At 44.4% G+C, this 25,534-nt stretch overlaps 1 protein-coding gene across 28 annotated transcripts in view; it reads right to left on the bottom strand.

Annotated features, from left to right (window-relative positions):
* The window catches only part of dock3 (dedicator of cytokinesis 3), a 398,499-nt gene that overhangs the window by 37,184 nt on the left and 335,781 nt on the right, over window positions 1–25,534 (bottom strand). For 15 of the 28 annotated variants that reach the window (XM_090242011.1, XM_090242016.1, XM_090242005.1 and 12 more), the window contains exons 15-29: window positions 24,151–24,275; window positions 23,351–23,513; window positions 22,761–22,867; window positions 17,326–17,497; window positions 16,548–16,645; window positions 16,365–16,448; window positions 14,880–14,980; window positions 11,405–11,486; window positions 10,376–10,546; window positions 9,437–9,541; window positions 6,733–6,925; window positions 5,700–5,827; window positions 4,915–5,061; window positions 3,540–3,638; window positions 1,638–1,732 (exon numbers count right to left, since the gene is read on the bottom strand). In XM_090242011.1, the coding sequence (XP_090098137.1) occupies window positions 1,638–1,732; window positions 3,540–3,638; window positions 4,915–5,061; window positions 5,700–5,827; window positions 6,733–6,925; window positions 9,437–9,541; window positions 10,376–10,546; window positions 11,405–11,486; window positions 14,880–14,980; window positions 16,365–16,448; window positions 16,548–16,645; window positions 17,326–17,497; window positions 22,761–22,867; window positions 23,351–23,513; window positions 24,151–24,275 (1,870 nt within the window). The remainder of the gene's footprint in view (window positions 1–1,637; window positions 1,733–3,539; window positions 3,639–4,914; window positions 5,062–5,699; window positions 5,828–6,732; window positions 6,926–9,436; window positions 9,542–10,375; window positions 10,547–11,404; window positions 11,487–14,879; window positions 14,981–16,364; window positions 16,449–16,547; window positions 16,646–17,325; window positions 17,498–22,760; window positions 22,868–23,350; window positions 23,514–24,150; window positions 24,276–25,534) is intronic. The other 13 variants (XM_036984230.2, XM_090242019.1, XM_090242025.1 and 10 more) reach the window with 3 other exon arrangements.

The following is a 25,534-nucleotide window of genomic DNA, read 5'->3' as shown; positions in this document are numbered from 1 at the left end:
TGGATAGAGGTGTGTCTATGAAAGGGGGATGGATGGAGGTGTGTCTATGAAAGGGGGATGGATAGAGGTGTGTCTATAAAAAGGGGATGGATGGAGGTGTGTCTATGAAAGGGGGACGGATGGAGGTGTGTCTATAAAAGGGGATGGATGGAGGTGTGTCTATAAAAGGGAGATGGATGGAGGTGTGTCTATAAAAGGGGGATGGATGGAGGTGTGTCTATAAAAGGGGGATGGATGGAGGTGTGTCTATGAAAGGGGGATGGATAGAGGTGTGTCTATGAAAGGGGGATGGATGGAGGTGTGTCTATGAAAGGGGGATGGATAGAGGTGTGTCTATGAAAGGGGGATGGATAGAGGTGTGTCTATAAAAGGGGATGGATGGAGGTGTGTCTATGAAAGGGGGATGGATGGAGGTGTGTCTATGAAAGGGGGATGGATGGAGGTGTGTCTATGAAAGGGGGATGGATAGAGGTGTGTCTATGAAAGGGGGATGGATGGAGGTGTGTCTATAAAAGGGGGATGGATGGATGTGTGTCTATGAAAGGGGGATGGATAGAGGTGTGTCTATGAAAGGGGGATGGATAGAGGTGTGTCTATAAAAGGGGGATGGATGGAGGTGTGTCTATAAAAGGGGGATGGATGGAGGTGTGTCTATGAAAGGGGGATGGATGGAGGTGTGTCTATAAAAGGGGGATGGATGGAGGTGTGTCTATAAAAGGGGGATGGATGGAGGTGTGTCTATAAAAGGGGGACGGATGGAGGTGTGTCTATAACAGGGGGATGGGTGGAGGTGTGTGTATAAAAGGGGGATGGATAGAGGTGTGTCTATAAAAGGGGGATGGATAGAGGTGTGTCTATAAAAGGGGGATGGATGGAGGTGTGTCTATAAAAGGGGGATGGATGGAGGTGTGTCTATAAAAGGGGGACGGGTGGAGGTGTGTCTATAACAGGGGGATGGGTGGAGGTGTGTGTATAAAAGGGGGATGGATGGAGGTGTGTCTATAAAAGGGGGATGGATAGAGGTGTGTCTATAAAAGGAAGATGGATGGAGGTGTGTCTATAAAAGGGGGATGGATGGAGGTGTGTCTATAAAAGGGGGATGGATGGAGGTGTGTCTATAAAAGGGGGATGGATGGAGGTCTGTCTATAAAAGGGAGATGGATGGAGGTGTGTCTATAAAAGGGGGATGGATGGAGGTGTGTCTATAAAAGGGGGATGGATGGAGGTCTGTCTATAAAAGGGGGATGGATGGAGGTGTGTCTATAAAAGGAAGATGGATGGAGGTGTGTCTATAAAAGGGGGATGGATGGAGGTGTGTCTATAAAAGGGGGATGGATGGAGGTGTGTCTATAAAAGGGGGATGGATGGAGGTCTGTCTATAAAAGGGGGATGGATGGAGGTGTGTCTATAAAAGGGAGATGGATGGAGGTGTGTCTATGAAAGGGGGATGGATGGAGGTGTGTCTATAAAAGGGGGTGGGTGGAGGTGTGTCTATAAAAGGGGGATGGATGGAGGTGTGTCTATAAAAGGGGGATGGATGGAGGCGTGTCTATAAATGGGGATGGTAGAGGTGTGTCTATAAAAGGGGGATGGAAGTGTGTCAATGTGTGTGTGTGTGTGTGTTCAGGACAACATACTTGCTGGTCAGCAGCCTCATCACGTTCCAGTCCCGGGGAAAGACACTGAGCTTCATCAGGTTACGAAACACACAAAAGATCTTCAACAGGAACTCCTGAGAGGGAAAGAGAGAAAGTGAGAGACAGATTGAGGGAGAACAGTATGATAATCTGTCTATAATAATTTGCAATATTATTTTAGTTGTATGTGGGCCATATTATATCAGTAATATGTGTGTCAGGTTTATCAATGTCTCTCACGTCTGGTGTGTGTTATGAAAGCTGGCGGTGTAACATTTGCATAACAAAAGCAACCTGTCATCGCCTGGATACCAGTCTGCCTAAGGCTTACGACACGGAGTACGATGAGTGGATTCTGGAGATCAGCTCAGCTCTCCAGAATGTACCCCACTGTCTCCCACCAACTCTTCCATTATTCATTGTTTCATTGTTTAGATATATTTTTTTATAAATTCCCCATTACATACGTAACCAGCAGGTCTAGTATATGTACCGTTAATCCCTGTCATTTGGTGACCTTCGTTTCTGTTAAGGGATTGTATTACAGTCATTTACTGTTCTCAGTCTCGGAGTGGAAACGTTCAGTCTCGGAGTGGAAATGTTCAGTCTCGGAGTGGAAACGCTCAGTCTCAGAGTGGAAACGCTCAGTCTCAGAGTGGAAACGTTCAGTCTCAGAGTGGAAACGTTCAGTCTCAGAGTGGAAACGTTCAGTCTCAGAGTGGAAACGTTCAGTCTCAGAGTGGAAACGCTCAGTCTCAGAGTGGAAACGCTCAGTCTCAGAGTGGAAACGCTCAGTCTCAGAGTGGAAACGCTCAGTCTCAGAGTGGAAACGCTCAGTCTCAGAGTGGAAACGTTCAGTCTCAGAGTGGAAACGCTCAGTCTCAGAGTGGAAACGCTCAGTCTCAGAGTGGAAACGCTCAGTCTCAGAGTGGAAACGTTCAGTCTCAGAGTGGAAATGTTCAGTCTCAGAGTGGAAACGTTCAGTCTCAGAGTGGAAACGTTCAGTCTCAGAGTGGAAACATTCAGTCTCGGAGTGGAAATGTTCAAAACAGAGTTCAAAACCTGCTACACTTTTGGTCAATTGTGCGGCGCCTCACGGTTCATGGCTAGCTGTGACACAGCCTGGGATCAAACCCAGGTCTGTAGTGACGCCTCAAGCACTGTCGCTGCAGCGCCACGGGCAGCTGCGCCACTCGGGAGGACTGATAATGTTGAGGGAGCGGGTACGCCTGAGCACGCCAACCTGCTGAGTTGATACAATGTTGCACTTCACTAGCAATAGCTCAAGTCCAGACAGTTGGAAAGGGAGGAAGACAGGCGTAGCAGAGAGATTAATGATTAACGAGATTAAAGTGAATTTTCATTAGGATATTTTCTACTGTTTTTATTTTGTCGGCTTTTGGCCTATGTATTTTACTAAGTTAACGATGGAAGTTAGATGCCTACTTGATTTGGTTTGATTTGGTTCCTGCTGCATTGGCCTAGGGAGATCTATTCTAATTTATTTAGCCACCAATGAATCACAGTGTATGGAAAAGGCTGGTGCTCTTCTCATTAGTTGAGTTTTAACTTTGAGATTTTTGTCATTTTTAATTGAACTTTTTTATGATTAAAACCACTTGACAATCATTGTATTGTAACACAGCGTACACACAGGAAGTCCCATGAAGAAAAAAAAAACAGGCCCGCCTATAGATTGTGCTGATTGTGGCTCCTGAATTTATTTAGGCTCGCCAAAACAAAGGGGTTGAATACTTGACTCAAGAAATGTCAGCTTTTCATTTGGTTTGATTTGTAAAAATGTCTGAAAACATCATTTCACTTTGACATGAGGGTGTATTGTGTGTAGGCCAGTGACATTTTAATGCTGTAACACAGAATCTATAAACGTGTGTCTGTCACCTTCAGCTCCTCTTTGCTCTGGAAGTTGTCCAGCAGATGTTGGAAATGGATTTCAGACATCTGACGCAGCAGGGATAGGAGGCAGGACACATACTCTCCCTGCCAATGAGAGCACAGGCACACGCATGTCAGCCAATCACAGTGCCCCGTGAGCCACCCGATGACCAATCAAAACACAGGTGGGAAGAAGGGAGGGGGGGGGTAAGGATAATGAAGATGAGAGACATGATTGGATAGGGGTTTGATTCAAAGCAGACAGTACAGTAAGTTAGTTTGAATTAGTTTATTTTAGTTAATGAATTCAACTGTGGTTCCTGGGTTACGAACATTGTTAAGTTTATCAAAATGTTTCAAAACTGCCCATTGATATCAAACAAATACATTTAAGATTAAACATTTTGGGCCTTGCTGAAAGCATTTCTTTAATTTGACTACAGTATATTATTGTGAAAACATATGACTATATTCTTCCAAAAATAATTAAACTCAGATTGAAAATATATTAAAATCTCCAACTTGACAGGGGAGACAACAGGATGAAGGAGAGAGGGAGAGAAACATGGAGGGACAGGTGTGTTGGAGGGGTGGGGTGAGAGGAGGAGAGAGATAGAGAGAGAGAGAGAGAGAGAGAGAGAGAGAGAGAGAGAGAGAGAGAAACATGGAGGGACAGGAGTGTTGGAGGGGTGGGGTGAGAGGAGGAGAGAGATGGAGAGAGAGAGAGAGAGAGAGAGGAGGAGAGAGATGGAGAGAGAGAGAGAGAGAGAGAGAGAGAGAGAGAGAGATGCAGGGACAGGAGTGTTGGAGGTGTGGAGTGACAGATGGAGAGAGATGGAGAGAGAGAGAGAGAGAGAGAGAGAGAGAGAGAGATAGAGAGAGAGAGAGAGAGAGAGAGAGATAGAGAGAGAGGGAGAGAGACATGCAGGGACAGGAGTGTTGGAGGTGTGGGGTGAGAGGAGGAGAGAGATGGAGAGAGAGAGAGAGAGAGAGAGAGAGAGAGATGCAGGGACAGGAGTGTTGGAGGTGTGGAGTGACAGATGGAGAGAGATGGAGAGAGAGAGAGAGAGAGAGAGAGAGAGAGAGAGATAGAGAGAGAGAGAGAGAGAGATAGAGAGAGAGGGAGAGAGACATGCAGGGACAGGAGTGTTGGAGGTGTGGAGTGAGAGGAGGAGAGAGAGAGAGAGAGAGAGAGACATGCAGGGACAGGAGTGTTGGAGGTGTGGAGTGACAGATGGAGAGAGGGATGAGGATGAAAACCAGGGACTTAGGTTCCTCCAACGTCTGCCAAGACGGAGTACTGCCTGTCCCTTGAGCTAAGGATGGGAGATGACAAGGAAAGGATGACGTAGATAGTAGAAGCAGATTGTTAGTTACTAACAGTGATCTCAGCCGTGCACTGTGGGCAGCGCTGTCCTCTTACCGCCTCCTGGGACTGAGACTTGCTCATGATGGCCAGCAGGGTCTGGAGTAGCACATCCAGGAGAGACTCGACCATCATCTCTATGTCCTCCTGCACCGGGGTGTCCTAGGGGGAGATATGAATACATAGAAAATACATGAATATATCGGTATGGCAGGCTGTGTAAACCTACCTGCTCTGTTTGTATGGTACGGACTAGAGTTTACCAGCTGGTCTTGATGATGGAGAAGATAGAGCCTAGAATAGTTTACCAGAGAGCTGGTCTTGATGATGGAGAAGATAGAGCCTAGAATAGTTTACCAGAGAGCTGGTCTTGATGATGGAGAAGATAGAGCCTAAAATAGTTTACCAGAGAGCTGGTCTTGATGATGGAGAAGATAGAGCCTAGAATAGTTTACCAGAGAGTTGGTCTTGATGATGGAGAAGATAGAGCCTAGAATAGTTTACCAGAGAGCTGGTCTTGATGATGGAGAAGATAGAGCCTAGAATAGTTTACCAGAGAGCTGGTCTTGACAGATGGAGAAGATAGAGCCTAGAATAGTTTACCAGAGAGCTGGTCTTGACAGATGGAGAAGATAGAGCCTAGAATAGTTTACCAGAGAGCTGGTCTTGATGATGGAGAAGATAGAGCCTAGAATAGTTTACCAGAGAGATGGTCTTGATGATGGAGAAGATAGAGCCTAGAATAGTTTACCAGAGAGCTGGTCTTGATGATGGAGAAGATAGAGCCTAGAATAGTTTACCAGAGAGCTGGTCTTGATGATGGAGAAGATACTGCTGAGGATGCCAGAACAGATGAGCAGCTCTTTCTGCTGTCTCAGGTGGAGGTGGATGTGATGCAGGACCACGGGAAGCAGGATCCTACGAGACTCTGAGATACAAAGAGGGAGAGGGGGGGAGCAGAGAGAGAGAGGGGGGGGGGGAGCAGAGAGAGAGAGGGGGGGGCAGAGAGAGAGAGGGGGGGGAGCAGAGAGAGAGAGGGGGGGCAGAGAGAGAGGGGGGGGCAGAGAGAGAGAGAGAGAGAGGGGGGGGGGAGCAGAGAGAGAGAGAGAGAGAGAGAGAGGGGGGGGAGCAGAGAGAGAGAGGGGGGGGCAGAGAGAGAGAGGGGGGGGGCAGAGAGAGAGGGGGGGCAGAGAGAGAGAGAGAGAGAGAGAGTGGGGGGAGCAGAGAGAGAGAGATGGGGAGCAGAGAGAGAGAGGGGGGGCAGAGAGAGAGAGCGAGAGAGAAAGAGGGGGGGGGGAGCAGAGAGAGAGAAGCAGAGGAGAGATAGGGGTATGCAGAGAGAGAGAGAGAAAGAGGGGGGGAGCAGAGAGAGAGAGGGGGGGGCAGAGAGAGAGGGGGGGCAGAGAGAGAGCGAGAGAGAGAGAGGGGGGGGGGGAGCAGAGAGAGAGAGATGGGGAGCAGAGAGAGAGGGGGGGGGCAGAGAGAGAGAGAGAGAGAGAGAGGGGGGGGGGAGCAGAGAGAGAGAGAAGCAGAGGAGAGCGAGAGAGAGGGGGGGGAGCAGAGAGAGAGAGAAGCAGAGGAGAGATAGGGGTATGCAGAGAGAGAGAGAGAAAGTTTTAGAGCATTTACCTACAACTGACCAATACAACAGTTAATGATAATATGAGTATGTCATCCATTCACCTCCATGTAGATCTCATATCTACGTACATATTGTAATATTAGTGCGATTGGAAATATCGTAAACCCCAAAACACAAAAAACTGCTGTAAAGCGTCAAAGTGGTCATAACTTTAGAGCTTCCGTTCATAATGTCATCCAAGTGGCAAATACCTGGGAAGGAGAAGAGGCGGCTGTCCACGGTGCGAGCGATGGACTGCAGTTTGACCACGTCCATGGACTGTCCGATGTGTACGGTGCTCGGCATGCTGCCCAGCGTGCCCCGTACGAACTCTGCCACTTCCTGGACTGTGAACATCTGAAGCAGTTCGTCGAAGATGGCCGGGAACGAGTTCAGGAGCGCCGCCTGGGGGGGGTTGGGGAGAAACCGAGGGAGGGTGAGAGAGAGATGAGAGATAGGGAAGGGGGGCCAGAGTGACCAGTTCCATACTCCACACTGGACCGACGGCTCGGGAGTGTGGTGTGGGTGATTTGGGGTGGTGTGAAACAGACTGTCAGGCCTGTGAAGGAACTACAAATGTCGGATCTTAATATGACCCATTTAGTCGCTGGAGGAAAATAATCCTGCACCAGGAGGATTTGAATAGATAGGTAAATACTTAGAATTGCCGCCAAGGTGCAGCTGGAATTGATAAAATGGTGTCCCCGAGGAGGGTACACGCGCTCGTGTTCGTGCAATCATTTCCTACGACCTACGACCTACGACCACTTCTGCATCGTGAATCAGAAGCTACACACTTATCTCTTAGCCTCCCAGATCAGGAATACTACATCCACTCCTCTGTTCCCAGCACAGCGAACTTACCTGTTGCTGAAAGGACGGGCTACACGGCCTCTTCTTCCTAGTACCCTGATGGCTAATATCCAATCGCTGTTCATTGACTACAGTTCAGTGTTTAACACTATTGTTCCCTCAAAGCTCATCATCAAGCTCAGAGCCCTGGGTCTGGACACCAAAGTCAGAGCCCTGGGTCTGGACACCAAAGTCAGAGCCCTGGGTCTGGACACCAAGCTCAGAGCCCTGGGTCTGGACACCAAAGTCAGAGCCCTGGGTCTGGACACCAAAGTCAGAGCCCTGGTTCTGGACACCAAGCTCAGAGCCCTGGGTCTGGACACCAAGCTCAGAGCCCTGGGTCTGGAAACCAAGCTCAGAGCCCTGGGTCTGGACACCAAGCTCAGAGCCCTGGGTCTGGACACCAAGCTCAGAGCCCTGGGTCAGGACACTAAGCTCAGAGCCCTGGGTCTGGACACCAAGCTCAGAGCCCTGGGTCTGGACACCATCCTCTGCAACTGGATCCTGGACTTTCTGACGGGCAGACCACAGGCTTTGAGGATTGGCAACAACACCTCCTCCACACTGAATCTTAATAACACAGTGTCCTCAGTCCTCTGGAGGAACTAGTACTGTTTGGAGGAACTAGCACTGTCTGGAGGAACCAGCACTGTCTGGAGGAACTAGTACTGTCTGGAGGAACTAGTACTGTCTGGAGGAACTAGTACTGTCTGGAGGAACTAGTACCGTCTGGAGGGACTAGTAATGTCTAGAGGAACTAGTACTGTCTGGATAAACTAGTACTGTCTGGAGGAACTAGTACCGTCTGGAGGAACTAGTACCGTCTGGAGGAACTAGTACTGTCTGGACGAACTAGTACTGTCTGGAGGAACTAGTACCGTCTGGAAGAACTAGTACTGTCTGGAGGAACTAGTACTGTCTGGAGGAACTAGTACTGTCGGGAGGAATCTGAACCATCTGGAGGACCTAGTACTGTCTGGAGGAACTAGTACGGTTGTAGTTACTGTCTAGAGGAACTAGTACTGTCTGGAGGAACTAGTACTGTCTGGAGGAACTAGTACTGTCTGGAGGAACTAGTACCGTCTGGAGGAACTAGTACCGTCTGGAGGAACTAGTACCGTCTGGAGGAACTAGTACACATCGGTAGAGAAAGAGATCTGCTATTTTTTTTCAACAGGAAGGTTCTCCACAACATAAGAGTAATCAAGTTAAGATCCGACATATGCACCATGTACCTAGGAGGTTTGAAATTGAGGGATCCTATCGGAAATGATTCGAGATTTCCCCATTCATAGATGGTATTATTGATACTTTAGCTACTGGGTACCATGGATCACCTATGGCCTTACAGTCCAAATGAGACAGTCCTGGGGAAAGTAGTGTGGATGTTTCTACAAGCACGACAGGCATCACACAGAGTCATTACATAACACAGATTGAGGTGATTGACGCGATAGAGTTGTAGGTAGGTGAATGGTTGGAGAGCAGACGTGATGATGAAACAGTAGGAGGGAGACTGGAAAGGTTAATAACAAACCAATCACACAAAGGAAGCAAACCAAAAACATGTGTGAGGCTTCATTTCAGCTGTGGATTGGTCGGTGACATGGTTGAGGGTCGGTCGAGACGTAGGTTGTTTATTTCTTGTAGTTTGCAGAAGGGGTGTTGATTTGGGGAGGAGGTAGGCAGATTAGTAGGGAGGTTGAGTTTCTTGCTGTTTGAAAAATGGGTTGATTGGTAATTTAGGAGGAGATAAGTGGGTTGGTTGAGTAGTAATTTGTAAAAAGGGGCTGGTTGGTGGGTTGGTGATTTGAGAGGTGGTAGGTAGATTTCCTGTTTGTAAAGGGGGGTTGGTTGGTGATTTGAGAAGTGGTAGGTGGATTTCCTGTTTGTAACGGGGGGTTGGTTGGTGATTTGAGAAGTGGTAGGTGGATTTCCTGTTGTTTGTAAAAGGGGTCGTTTGGCGGTATGGGAAGTGGTTCATGGCAGAGTGAACTGGCGGAATTGATCAGAGGACACATTTGTCAGAGGACGGCCAATACTGGAAGGGCTGTAGCTACTTACTGAGAGAGGAGAGGGGCGAGGAGCATTGGAGCTCCAGGCCTGAGTGCAGCTGTTGGGGCCGGGGGGCTGTCCCTGTCCAGAGTCAGGCTGGGAGACCTGAGGGGTCTGACCAGGACAGTCAGGGGACAGGGAAGGTCCCGGAGGAGGGGGACATAAGGAGGTAACATGTACATAAGGAAGTTGCAAAAGTGGGCAAAGGGGGGCAAATGAAGACAATATAGTGGCACAGGTTAATTAATCTAAGGAACTTACATTAAACTAAGCAAAAAGATAACATTACAAACTATAGATTGTAAAGTAACTGAAATAGCAAAGAGATACTAACTACTGTAGTTAGATTTGAAAAACAACATTTGGCAGCTTCAGAGCTGAAAAGAGAGTTAAGCGATATAACTGATGTAATGATGGGATAGATGAGGATTATGCCAACAATACACAGTAGCTAGTCTCTTCACTCCCTGGTAGGAATAATTAATCAATTGGTTGAAGTCTGGAAGTAGTCAGTCATTCAAAAGAGATTAAAGACAGACATACAGTATCTAAGATATCTTGATGTCAGGACAGAAGATCAGTAATGAAAACTGCACCATGGTGAGAGTCTAATCACCATTGACCCACTGCTAGGCTGGGCTACTGCTAGGCTAGGCTATTGATATGCTACTGCTATGCTAGGCTACTACTATGCTAGGCTACTGCTAGGCTAGGCTCTTGCTAGGCTACTGCTATGCTAGGCTACTGCTAGGCTAGGCTCTTGCTAGGCTACTGCTATGCTAGGCTACTGCTATGCTAGGCTACTGCTAGGCTAGGCTCTTGCTAGGCTACTGCTATGCTAGGCTACTGCTAGGCTAGGCTACTGCTAGGCTACTATTAGGCTAGACTACTTTATGTTTGTGTGTGTGTGTGTGTGTGTGTGTGTGTGTGCGTATGTAGACCTCTAACCTGTGTGAAGATGAGTGTCTCAGAGCTGCGGCTGTCCAGACTGAGGACAAAGCGGATGGACTGGAAGAGCTCCTGGATGCTGGCTCTGAACTGTTCTTCCTCCATACCACAGGTAGCACGGGAGTACAGGATCCGAGACTGGATAATGAACTTCAACAGGTACTCCAGAGCCTGGGGTATGAGGGGGGAGGGCGGAGTGGAGACGAGGGCATAGAAATGTCAGTCTCACGTTGCCATACTTTTCAAGTCTTTTTCACTTGTGAAAACTGGAAATCAAGGTTCTGTAAACAACGTGTAAAAGCATTACCTTCTTAAATGTAGGCCTAGAAACCAATTCATTTGATTAAGATAAGTATTAAAAACCCTGATGGGGTTTCAGTCTACCATGATTTTTTTATCATACATTAAGAGGAGGGGAAACAACGACATAGAAACCTTTGAAAGGTGTGATATTTTTGAAATAAATTAAAAATCTTATTTATTTTCAGTCAACTGTGATAGTTTTTCAGACATAAAGGATTGAGGAGGACAGATACACAGACAGACCCATGGGACATGGATGTAACCAGACATACTTTCTAAGGACAGAATGGTGGTGCAGACTGTCATCCGTTTTTTTAATAATAATTCGGATTAATGCAGATACAATATATTATTTACAAGGAACACTTTTACATTGCATCGTGGCATATTTGATATGATTAAACTTTATTCATAGTTTATTCAACTAGCTTACTGAGTAGTCTCCTAAACACATTCAATGTAAACTTTACTGTTCAGGTATTGCGTATGTAATGATTGTTATTTCTGACCAGCATATTTCTGACCAGGAAAAAAAAAACGTTGAGCCTTGTATTTTATTTAACAAGGGCCCAGAGTGTCTACGGTCAAAAGGACAGGGACACCTTCAGCACCCCCCCCCCCCCCCCATCCCCCCGTGTCTATGGTCAAAAGGACAGGGACAACTTCACCCCCCCCCATCACCCCGGGTCAACAGGACAGGGACAACTTCCAGTGGAGTTCTCCTACCCTCATGGCCTCCTGGATGTGGTCCTGCTTCACCACTTCTGCAGAACGGTCCATGTACCACTTCAGACAGCGGATCAACTCTCTGGATGGGACACACAACACAGGAAAGACCATTCATCACAACATGCACTACCAGTCAAAAGTTAGGACACATCTACTCATTCCAGGTATTTTTAAAATATTTTTTTTACTATTTCCAACATTCTGGAAAAATAGTGAAAACTATTAAATAACACTTTTTTTTTAACCTTTATTTTATTAGGCAAGTCAGTTAAGAACAAATTCTTATTTTCAATGACGGCCTAGGAACAGTGGGTTAACTGCCTTGTTCAGGGGCAGAACGACAGAGTTCTGTACCTTGTCAGCTCGGGGGTTTGAACTTGCAACCTTTCAGTTACTAGTCCAATGCTCTAACCACTAGGCTACCCTGCCGCCCCGAATCATGTAGTAACTAAAAAAAGTAACTAAATAAAATATATATTTGAGATTTGAGATTCTTCCAAGTAGCCACTCTTTTCCTTGATTACAGCTTTGCACACTCTTGGCATTCTCTCAACCAGCTTCATGAGGTAGTCACCTGGAATGCATTTCAATTAACAGGTGTCTCTTTCAACCAACATAGGTCAGATAATGGTAGGATCTTCTTTTAGTGCTGATGGGGATTTCATGTAAATACTATATGTATGATGCACTTTAAGCGAGACTTAAGAAAAGTAACATTCAGGCTCTGGATAACATGTCTGAAATTAGGTTATTATTTTAATGATTTTATTATAATTATTTTACAGGTTATTTAAATGTTGACTGGCTTTCATCAAGCTGCCCACTCAAGCTGTAACTAGTGCCTGCAACCTGGTTCAGGTTACCAGTCAACCTACCAGGGTAATTTCAAACAGCACAGGAATGAAATCATTAACATGTATTGATCACATGTTTTACTTAGCTTGAAAGCAGTATCCAGATCCATCGGATGTAGTGATCACAATATAGTAGCCATATCTAGGAAAAACAACGTTCCAAAGGCCCTAATATAGTCTATAAGAGGTCATGCAAGATGTTTTGCTGGTCTGTGGTGTGTAATGAGGCGCAAACAGACGCTGCACTTGACAGATTTATGAAATTGCTTATTCCAATTACGAATAAGCATGCACCCATTAAGAACATGAATATAAAAACGGCTAAATCCCTGTGGGTTGAGGAGGAATTGAAAAATGCTATGGTTGAGCAGGATGAGGCGAAAAGCATGGGAAATAAGTCTGGCTGCACAACTGATTGGCAAACATACTGCAAATTGAGAAAGCACTTGACTAAATAAATCATGTGACTAAACTGAATAAAAAGGAAGAAGAAACTACACTATGAAACAAAGATAAATGTCAAAGAATGATAATGAAAAGATTTGGAGCACCTTAAAGGAAACTTTGAGGGAAAAAGGCAAACTCAGCTCCATCATGCATTGAATCTGATGGCTCATTCAGCACAAAATCAACTGATATTGCCAACTACTTTAGTGATTTTTTTCATTGGCAAGATGAGTAAACTTAGGCATGACATGTCTGCAACAAACGCTGACAATACACACCCAAGTATATCTGACCAAATTATGAAAGACAAGCATTGATATTTTGTATTCCGTAAAGTGATGGTGGAAGAGGCGGAAAAACTATTGTTGTCCATCAACAACAAATAGCCACCGGGGTCTGACAATCTGGATAGAAAATTGCTGAAAATTAAATTACTGAGGATAATAGTGGACGATAATGCCACTCCTATTTGCCATATTTTCAATTTAAGCCTGCTAGAGAGTGTGTGCCCTCAGGCCTGGAGGGAAGCTAAAGTCATTCCGCTAACTAAGAATAGTAAGCCCACTTTACTGGCTCAAACAGCCGACCAATCAGCCTGTTATCAACCCTTAGTAAACGTTTGGAAAAAATAGTGTTTGACCAGATACAATGCTATTTTACAGTAAACAAATTGACAAACTTTTAGCATGCTTTTTGGGACGAATATTCAACAAGCATAGCACTTACACAAATGACTGATGATTGGCTGAGAGAAATTGATGATAAAAATATTGTGGAGGCTGTTTTGTTAGACTTCAGTGCAGTTTTTGACATTATTGATCATAGTCTGCTGGTGGAAAAACTTGTTATGGCTTTACATCCCCTGCTATATTGTGGATGAAGAGTTAGTTACCTGCCTAACAGAACACACCTGCCTAACAGAATCTTTAATGGAAGCCTCTCCAACATAATCCAGGTAGAATCAGGAATTCCCCAGGGCAGATGTCTAGGCCCATTACTTTTTTCAATCTTTACTAATAACATGCCACTGGCTTTGAGTAAAGCCAGTGTGTCTATGTATATGGATGACTCAACACTATACACATCAGCTGAATGACTGCGACTGAAATGATCTGCAACACTTAACAAAGAGCTGCGGTTAGTTTCAGAGTGTGTGGATTAAGTTTGAAATATTTAGAACTTACACTAAAAACATTGTATTTGGGACAAATCATTCACTAAACCTTAACTAAACATTGAAATAAATAATGTGGGCATTTTAGGTGACTAAACTAAATCAAATCAAATTTTATTTGTCACATACACATGGTTAGCAGATGTTAATGCGAGTGTAGCGAAATGCTTGGAGTAACCCTGGATTGTAAACGGTCATGGTCAAAACATATTGATACAACAGTAGCTAATAAAGTGCTGCTCTACCTTCTATCAACAAGGCAGGTCCTACAGGCCCTAGTTTTGTCAGACTTGGACTACTGTCCCGTCATTTGGTCAGGAGCCACAAAAAAGGGACTTAGGAAAATTGCAGTTGGCCCAGAACAGAGCTGCACGGCTGGCCCTTAAATGTACACGGAGAGCTAATATTAATAATATGCATGTCAATCTCTCATGGCTCAAAGTGGAGGGGAGATTGACTTCATCACTACTTGTATTTATGAGAGGTGTTGAATGTACTGAGCTGTCTGTTTAAACTACTATCACACAGCTCAGACACCCATGAATACCCCACAAGACATGCCACAAGAGGTCTCTTCAAAGTCCCCAAGTCCAGAACAGACTATGGGAGGCGCACAGTACTACATAGAGCCATGACTACATGGAACTCTATTCCACATCAAGTAACTGATGCAAGCAGTAAAATTAGATTAAAAAAAAACAGAAATCCCAGGAAGAGTAGCTGCTGCTTTGGCAGGAACTAATGGGGATCCATAACAAATACAAATGTTGAAGCTCTCTGAGAATGGCACATCTACATTATCTTTAGATCAATGGTAAACCACTACATACACATTGAAGGATGAGGAGATAAATTAACTTAACTTTGAAGAGAAAAACCAGCTACAACAAAGGTGTGATCTTGATCAGCAAATAACCAGCTGAGGCTCAGCTGTGACAAGTTCAACCACGTTAGCCTCAGCAGTGTCATGTCTGTGGTACAACTAACAGAAACTCACTTGTACGCCAGCGCTCCAGCAAAGTGCTTCTGGATGTAAGTGTCCATGACGGGACGGAAGTGATAGTACTTGCTGTCCCTGAGCAGATTAATGATGAACACCTGAGGTGAGAGAGAGGGAGAGAGAGAGGAGAAAGAGAGATATTCAGAAAGAGAGAGAGAGAGAGAGGGGGAGAGAGAGAGACGAAAGAGAGATATTCAGAAAGAGAGAGAGAGAGAGAGAGAGGTGAGGGGGCAGAGAGAATGAGAGAGAGAGGGGAGAAAGAGAGATATTCAGAAAGATAGAGAGAGAGAGGTGAGGGGGGAGAGAGAATGAGAGTGTCGGGGAGATGGCGAGAGGGAGGAGAAAGAGAGATATTCAGAAAGAGAGAGAGAGAGAGAGAGAGGGAGACAGAGAGAGAGAGGGAGAGAGAGAGAGAGAGAGAGAGAGAGAGAGAGAGAGAGAGAGAGAGAGGGAGAGAGAGAGAGAGAGAGAGAGAGAGAGAGAGAGAGAGAGCGAGAGAGAGAGAGAGAGGGGAAGAAAGAGAGAGAGGGAGAGAAGAAGAGATCCAGTCAGAAGCTCCACTTCAGTTTCATTTTTTGCCAGGCTGAGATGAGGGTGCACAGAGCGTGCATCCAACATGACAACCCTATTGCACTTAAAGTGCACTACCTTTGACCATTGCATTCCAAGCGGGCTGTCATGTGTCTGGCCACTCTACCGTAAAGGCCTTCTGGAAGGCCTTCTGTCTGACCATCTATCATCTCTGTCTGACCACCTATCATCTCTGTCTGACCACCTATCATCTCTGTCTGACTACCTATCATCTCTGTCTGACCATCTATCATCTCTGTCTGACCACCAATCATGTCTGTCTGACCACCTATTATCTCTGTCTGACCACCTATCATCTCTGTCTGACCACCTATCATCTCTGTTTGACCACCTATCATCTCTGTCTGACCATCTATCATCTCTGTCTGACCATCTTTCATCTCTGTCTGACCATCTATCATCTCTCCATCCCCAACATGACAGATATATACCTCTAGAAGGGAGACTGGGGGGAGAGGGGAGGGATAAGTCCTTTGACTCTGTTGTGAGGAAGTCTGGGGTAGTCTAAACACTCCCCTGAGATCTGGCCCTGCAGCAGGCAGCTGTCTGGGAGGGAGCTCCTAATAATCACTGGCTCTGGGCCAGGCCAGACACACTGAGACAGAGTCCTAAATGGTGTACTACCTTTGACAAGACTTCACTATATAGGGTGTCATTTGGGACTCAGAATAAAAACACAGACACACTATCTCTTATTACTGAGGAGGGAAGATGACAAGCAGGCGCAGGATACCTCTAATGGAGAAAAGGCATTCAGTGTCATACGTACGCGCACACACACACCACACACACACACACACACACACACACACACACACACACACACACACACACACACACACACACACACACACACACACACGCAGTACAGATTCTCAGAAGGTTTCTCACCAGTGACTGGAACACCAGAGGACCATACTTGTCAGTGTTGTCATCCAGAATGGAAAACAGGGTGTCCAAAATGTCTTGGAGGAACTGTCAAATGATGAAGATATGAAGATACATGTTAAATATATGAACGACCTTTAAACTCTTTCTCAGAATGTATATTTGTTTTTTCCTGTAAACTCTAACCTTGACGATCTCCTCTCCACTGACATGACGTAGTCGCCCCAGGATGTCCATCACTCTGTCTGGGTGGGCCTTCCACTTCAACAACGCAAGCAGGTCCACTGGGAACAACATAATGGCAGCGGAATCAAGATCAGGATCAATGGCCAAGTCATCTATGCTAGCTTGGTGGGGAATGGGAGTCGAGAAGAGAAGCGAAGAGAGGAGAGGAAAAGGGAAGAGGAGAAGAGAGGAGAAGAGAGGATAGGAGAGGAAAAGGGGAGAAGAGGAGTGAAGAGAGGAGATGAGGAGAGAATAGAAGAGAGGAGATGAGGAGAGAATAGAAGAGAGGAGAAGAGGAGAGGAGAAGAGAGGATAGGAGAGGAAAAGGGGAGAAGAGGAGTGAAGAGAGGAGATGAGGAGAGAATAGAAGAGAGGAGATGAGGAGAGAATAGAAGAGGAGATGAGGAGAGAATAGAAGAGAGGAGAAGAGGAGAGAAGAGAGGAGAGGAGAAGAGATTAGGAAAAGAGAGGAGAGGAGAAGAGAGGATGGGAGAAGAGGAGAGAATAGAAGGGGAGAGAAGAGAAGAGGAGAGGAGAAGAGGATAAGAGAAGAGGGGATGAGAGGAGAGGAGAAGAGAAGAGAAGAGAAGAGAAGAGAGGAGAGGAGAGGAGAGGAGAAGAGAGGGGATGAGAGGAGAGAAGAGAAGAGAAGAGAAGAGACCTACCATTCTGTGTGAGCTTGGTGGAGGAGAAGAGACCTACCATTCTGTGTGAGCTTGGTGGAGGAGAAGAGACCTACCATTCTGTGTGAGCTTGGTGGAGGAGAGCTGTGTGGAGATCCAGAGGGTCTCCTTCGTGCTGCGTTGGAAGATGAGGCTGGAGGGAACGTTGGGACAGCCGATGAAGTCCTCCTTACAGCAGGGCAGACCCAGATACAACGCGTGGTTACTGAACGTAGCATTCTCGTCACACTGGAGAGGAGAGAAGGATGTGAGGTACTGCAGAGTTCATGCCAGATAAACCCTACCTCATTGACCAGCCAAAACTACGCTCAAACAAACTTGGTACATACAGAACCCAATAAATTGGACCTTTATAGCACTTATTTCCAAGTGGTTGTAAGGGAGGTGTCAGAGCCGTTTTGGCCTGTTTATGTGTTGTGTATCATGCGGTCTGTCAAGGGTTATTTTTTTACTTGTTTTGTATGCTAGAGGACACTATGTTGGGGTCACTGGTCATGTGTGTGTAGATACAGTGCCTAGGGAAAGTATTCAGACCTCTTGAATTTTTCAACATTTTGTTACCTTACAGCCTTATTCTAAAATTGATACAATCATTTTTCACCCTCATCAATCTACACACAATGCCCCATAATGACATCACAATACCCCATAATGACATCACAATACCCCATAATGACATCACAATACCCCATAATGACATCACAATACCCCTTAATGACATCACAATACCCCATAATGACATCACAATACCCCATAATGACATCACAATACCCCATAATGACATCACAATACCCCATAATGACATCACAATACCCCATAATGACATCACAATACCCCATAATGACAAAGCAAAAACAGTTGTTTTTTTTATTTAAAAAAATACCTTATTTACATTTGTATTCAGACCCTGCAAATTTACTATAGAATGTTATCTTTAGAAGCTGTTAATACTGCATATTTACTATAGAACTGTATCTTTAGAAGCTGTTAATACTGCATATTTACAATATAACTGTATCTTTAGAAGCTGTTAATACTGCATATTTACTATAGAATGTTATCTTTAGAAGCTGTTAATACTGCATATTTACTATAGAATGTTATCTTTAGAAGCTGTTAATACTGCATATTTACTATAGAACTGTATCTTTAGAAGCTGTTTATACTGCATATTTACTATAGAACTGTATCTTTAGAAGCTGTTAATACTGCATATTTACTATAGAACTGTATCTTTAGAAGCTGTTTATACTGCATATTTACAATATAACTGTATCTTTAGAAGCTGTTAATACTGCATATTTACTATAGAACTGTATCTTTAGAAGCTGTTTATACTGCATATTTACAATATAACTGTATCTTTAGAAGCTGTTAATACTGCATATTTACTATAGAACTGTATCTTTAGAAGCTGTTTATACTGCATATTTACAATATAACTGTATCTTTAGAAGCTGTTAATACTGCATATTTACTATAGAACTGTATCTTTAGAAGCTGTTTATACTGCATATTTACAATATAACTGTATTTTAGAAGCTGTTTATACTACATATTTACAATATAACTGTATCTTTAGAAGCTGTTAATACTGCATTTTTACTATAGAACTGTATCTTTAGAAGCTGTTTATACTGCATATTTACAATACAACTGCATTTTAGAAGCTGTTTATACTGTATATTTACTATAGAACTGTATCTAAGCTGTTTATACTGCATATTTACTATAGAACTGTATCTAAGCTGTTAATACTGCATATTTACTATAGAACTATATCTTTAGAAGCTGTTTATACTGCATATTTACTATAGAACTGTATCTAAGCTGTTTATACTGCATATTTACTATAGAACTGTATCTAAGCTGTTTATACTGCATATTTACTATAGAACTGTATCTAAGCTGTTAATACTGCATATTTACTATAGAACTGTATCTTTAGAAGCTGTTTATACTGCATATTTACTATAGAACTGTATCTAGGCTGTTTATACTGCATATTTACTATAGAACTGTATCTAAGCTGTTTATACTGCATATTTACTATAGAACTGTATCTAAGCTGTTTATACTGCATATTTACTATAGAACTTTATCTAAGCTGTTTATACTGCATATTTACTATAGAACTGTATCTTTAGAAGCTGTTTATACTGCATATTTACTATATAACTGTATCTAAGCTGTTAAAACTGCATATTTACTATAGAACTGTATCTTTAGAAGCTGTTTATACTGCATATTTACTATAGAACTGTATCTAAGCTGTTTATACTGCATATTTACTATAGAACTGTATCTAAGCTGTTTATACTGCATATTTACTATAGAACTGTATCTAAGCTGTTAATACTGCATATTTACTATAGAACTATATCTTTAGAAGCTGTTTATACTGCATATTTACTATAGAACTGTATCTAAGCTGTTTATACTGCATATTTACTATAGAACTGTATCTAAGCTGTTTATACTGCATATTTACTATAGAACTGTATCTAAGCTGTTAATACTGCATATTTACTATAGAACTGTATCTTTAGAAGCTGTTTATACTGCATATTTACTATAGAACTTTATCTAAGCTGTGTATACTGCATATTTACTATAGAACTGTATCTTTAGAAGCTGTTAATACTGCATATTTACTATAGAACTGTATCTTTAGAAGCTGTTTATACTGCATATTTACTATAGAACTGTATCTTTAGAAGCTGTTTATACTGCATATTTAAAGTGCATTGGGAAAATATTCAGACCCCTTGCCTTTTTCCACATTTTGTTAAGTTACAGCCTTATTCTAAAATGGATTAAATGAAAAATGTACCTCATCAATCTACAAACAATACCCCAAAATGACATCACAATACCCCAAAATGACATCACAATACCCCAAAATTACATCACAATACCCCATAATGACATCACAATACCCCATAATGACATCACAATACCCCAAAATGACATCACAATACCCCAAAATGACATCACAATACCCCAAAATTACATCACAATACCCCATAATGACATCACAATACCCCAAAATGACATCACAATACCCCAAAATGACATCACAATACCCCAAAATGACAAAGTGAAACAGTTAACAAAATGTTGAAAAAGTGAAGAGGTCTGAATACTTTCCCAATGCACTGTAAGTAGCTCGAGCTCAGTGAGGTTGGATGGAGAGCATTTGTGAACAGCAGTTTTCAGTTCTTTCCACAGATTCTCGATTGGATTCAGGTCTGGACTTTGACTTGGCCATTCTAACACCTGGATATGTTTATTTTTGAACCATTCCATTGTAGATTTTGCTTTACGTTTTGGATCATTGTCTTGTTGGAAGACAAATCTCCGTCCCAGTCTCAGGTCTTTTGCAGACTCCATCAGGTTTTCTTCCAGAATGGTCCTGTATTTGGCTCCATCCATCTTCACATCAATTTTAACCATCTTCCCTGTCCCTGCTGAAGAAAAGCAGGCCCAAACCATGATGCTGCCACCACCATGTTTGACAGTGGGGATGGTGTGTTCAGCTGTGTTGCTTTTACGCCAAACATAACGTTTTGCATTGTTGCCAAAAAATTCAATTTTGGTTTCATCTGACCAGAGCACCTTCTTCCACATGTTTGGTGTGTCTCCCAGGTGGCTTGTGGCAAACTTTAAACAACACTTTTTATGGATATCTTTAAGAAATGGCTTTCTTCTTGCCACTCTTCCATAAAGGCCAGATTTGTGCAATATACGACTGATTGTTGTCATATGGACAGAGTCTCCCACCTCAGCTGTAGATCTCTGCAGTTCATCCATAGTGATCATGGGCCTCTTGGCTGCATCTCTGATCAGTCTTCTCCTTGTATGAGCTGAAAGTTTAGAGGGACGGCCAGGTCTTGGTAGATTTGCAGTGGTCTGATACTCCTTCCATTTCAATATTATCGCTTGCACAGTGCTCCTTGGGATGTTTAAAGCTTTGGAAATCTTTTTGTATCCAAATCCGGCTTTAAACTTCTTCACAACAGTATCTCGGACCTGCCTGGTGTGTTCCTTGTTCTTCATGATGCTCTCTGCGCTTTTGACGGACCTCTGAGACTATCACAGTGCAGGTGCATTTATACGGAGACTTGATTACACACAGGTGGATTGTATTTATCATCATTAGTCATTTAGGTCAACATTGGATCATTCAGAGATCCTCACTGAACTTCTGGAGAGAGTTTGCTGCACTGAAAGTAAAGGGGCTGAATAATTTTGCACGCCCAATTTTTCAGTTTTTGATTTGTTAAAAAAGTTTGAAATATCCAATAAATGTCGTTCCACTTCATGATTGTGTCCCACTTGTTGTTGATTCTTCACAAAAAAATACAGTTTTATATCTTTATGTTTGAAGCCTGAAATGTGGCAAAAGGTTGCAAAGTTCAAGGGGGCCGAATTCTTTCGCAAGTCACTGTATATTTGATTCATGCAAAATAAATGGGAAATTCACACAAAAAAGGGTAATGCTTGGAAAGGGGATTTTTGTGGACATGTTATGGACAGCTCTCTCCCGTGCCAATGGTTTTTCATCGGGAATCACCACTACATAAGGAATCACCACTACATAGGGAATCACCACTACATAGGGCATCACCACTACATAGGGCATCACCACTACATAGGGAATCACCACTACATAGGGAATCACCACTACATAGGGAATCACCACTACAGGAGGAATCCCCACTACAGGAGGAATCGCCACTATATAGGGAATCACCACTACAGGAGGAATCCCCACTACAGGAGGAATCCCCACTACAGGAGGAATCACCACTACAGGAGGAATCGCCACTACAGGAGGAATCACCACTACTGGAGGAATCGCCACTACAGGAGGAATCGCCACTACAGGAGGAATCGCCACTACATAGGGAATCACCACTACAGGAGGAGTCCCCACTACAGGAGGAATCACCACTTCAGGAGGAATCTTCACTACAGGAGGAATCCCCACTACAGGAGGAATCACCACTACAGGAGGAATCACCACTATATAGGGAATCACCACTACAGGAGGAATCCCCACTACATAGGGAATCACCACTACAGGAGGAATCACCACTACAGGAGGAATCACCACTACAGGAGGAATCCCCACTACAGGAGGAATCGCCACTACAGGAGGAATCGCCACTACAGGAGGAATCGCCACTACATAGGGAATCACCACTACAGGAGGAATCCCCACTACAGGAGGAATCACCACTACATAAGGAATCACCACTACATAGGGAATCACCACTACATAGGGAATCACCACTACAGGAGGAATCACCACTACAGGAGGAATCACCACTACATAGGGAATCACCGCTACAGGAGGAATCGCCACTACATAGGGAATCACCACTACAGGAGGACTCACCACTACAGGAGGAATCACCACTACAGGAGGAATCACCCCTACAGGAGGAAAACAACCATGGAAAGAAGAGGCAGAAAGAAGGCTGACCTTGTAGACATAGAGCTCGTGACTCTCGTCTGACAACGTTGTCCCGTCCTCTCTCATCAGTGGTGTGAAGGCAAAGCCAAACAGCTTCTTCTCTGCCTTGTCTTTGGCTGTGGAGAAGAGGATGAACAGAGAGGAAGAACAAAGAGGATGAACAGAGAGGAAGAACAGAGAGGATGAACAGAGAGGATGAACAGAGAGGATGAAGAGAGAGGAAGAACAGAGAGGAAGAACAGAGAGGAAGAACAGAGAGAGACAATCACTCACTAAGTGTCATATGTACCCCAAAAGGCTGGCCCACAGATGAAAGAAGCGCCATTGAAGTTTAACCTCTTCCACTATATTCAAGAGTTGCTGAACTTTTACTCTGTAGATGGCTTTAGAAAGGTCTAGCAAGTAGGAGTTGTCAAATGAGTTGTCTTCAGTATAATCTCTAGAACACAGAAGTAAAATATTTTCGCGCAAATTTGATCAGCTGTGTGTTAAACTTCCTGTGTTCATACGTGTTAGAAAGTGAGATTTCCTCGACACACGTGCAAAGCACTCGATTATCATGACATTACTGATTATCTCTAGACCAGACCGGTACTCACTGGAGCAGTGTCTGAACTCGAAGCGTAGGTGTGACCCTCTGAAGCGGTCTATGGGGATGGGTAGTTTAACCACCTCGCTCCAACGGGGGCTGTTGTTGTGGTAGAGGACAAAGGAACGGTGTTCACTGATGTGGGGCTCACCACTGCCCAGGCTGATACAGTCCTACAGGAAGAAACACACACACAGGTCATTACACACACACACACACACACACACACACACACACACACACACACACACACACACACACACACACACACACACACACACACACACACACACACACACACACACACAGGTCATTCACTGATGTGGGCTTCACCACTGCCCAGGCTGATGCAGTCCTACAGGAAGACACACACACAGGTCATTACACACACACACACCATCATCACAGACACACACACACACACATACACACACACACACACACACCATCATCACAGACACACACACACACACACACACACACACACACACACACACACACACACACACACACACACACACACACACACACACACACACACCATCATCACAGACACACACACACACACACACACACACACACACACACACACACACAAACACATAAACACACACACCATCATCACAGACACACACGTACGCATGCAAGCACACACAGTCACCACATATAATTATTTTAATTGTCTTCAGACATATTATAAACTGAACACTAAAAACGTACGGATGCATAGTCTTGATGGTAAATTAAATACACAAAACAAATGTAACGTATTACGGTCGTCAGGGGGAGACAATTAAAAACAACACCTACTTTGAGTATCTCTCCGTCTGCGTAGAGCACGTAAACAGACACCTCAATGTTCTTCTGGACACTCTTTCCTCCCCGTTCGAAGTCTCCTCTCTCCAAGGTGAGGTACAGGTCATTACGGATGTCACCTGGAGAGGTTAGACAGACACACACAGGTCATTACGGATGTCACCTGGGGAGGTTAGACAGGACACACACAGGTCGTTACGGATGTCACCTGGGGAGGTTAGACAGGACACACACAGGTCGTTACGGATGTCACCTGGGGAGGTTAGACAGACACACAGGTCATTACGGATGTCACCTGGAGAGGTTAGACAGACACACACAGGTCATTACGGATGTCACCTGGAGAGGTTAGACAGACACACAGGTCATTACGGATGTCACCTGGGGAGGTTAGACAGACACACAGGTCATTACGGATGTCACCTGGGGAGATTAGACAGACACACAGGTCATTACGGATGTCACCTGGGGAGGTTAGACAGACACACAGGTCATTACGGATGTCACCTGGGGAGGTTAGACAGACACACAGGTCATTACGGATGTCACCTGGGGAGGTTAGACAGACACACAGGTCATTACGGATGTCACCTGGGGAGGTTAGACAGACACACAGGTCATTACGGATGTCACCTGGGGAGGTTAGACAAGACACACAGGTCATTACGGATGTCACCTGGGGAGGTTAGACAGACACACAGGTCATTACGGATGTCACCTGGGGAGGTTAGACAGACACACAGGTCATTACGGATGTCACCTGGGGAGGTTAGACAGACACACAGGTCATTACGGATGTCACCTGGGGAGGTTAGACAGACACACAGGTCATTACGGATGTCACCTGGGGAGGTTAGACAGACACACAGGTCATTACGGATGTCACCTGGGGAGGTTAGACAAGACACACAGGTCATTACGGATGTCACCTGGGGAGGTTAGACAGACACACAGGTCATTACGGATGTCACCTGGGGAGGTTAGACAAGACACACAGGTCATTACGGATGTCACCTGGGGAGGTTAGACAGACACACAGGTCATTACGGATGTCACCTGGGGAGGTTAGACAGACACACAGGTCATTACGGATGTCACCTGGGGAGGTTAGACAGACACACACAAAAACAGAAACGTCAGTCAGACAACAGAAATCAAATATGTATAATACTGTATTTTATACCATCTATCGCGTCTGGCGCTCGGTCATCACTCATCCATATATTTATGTGTATATTCTTATTCCATCCCTTTACTTAGATTTATCATGACATTGGGGCGGCAGGGTAGCCTAGTGGTTAGAGCGTTGGACTAGTAACCGCAAGGTTGCAAGTTCAAACCCCTGAGCTGACAAGGTACAAATCTGTCGTTCTGCCCC

Source organism: Oncorhynchus mykiss, chromosome 7 (assembly GCF_057628025.1).
Source record: "Oncorhynchus mykiss isolate SJ-2025 chromosome 7, ASM5762802v1, whole genome shotgun sequence".
Taxonomy (NCBI): Eukaryota; Metazoa; Chordata; class Actinopteri; order Salmoniformes; family Salmonidae; genus Oncorhynchus; species Oncorhynchus mykiss.
This window is presented reverse-complemented; position numbering and strand designations above follow the sequence as displayed.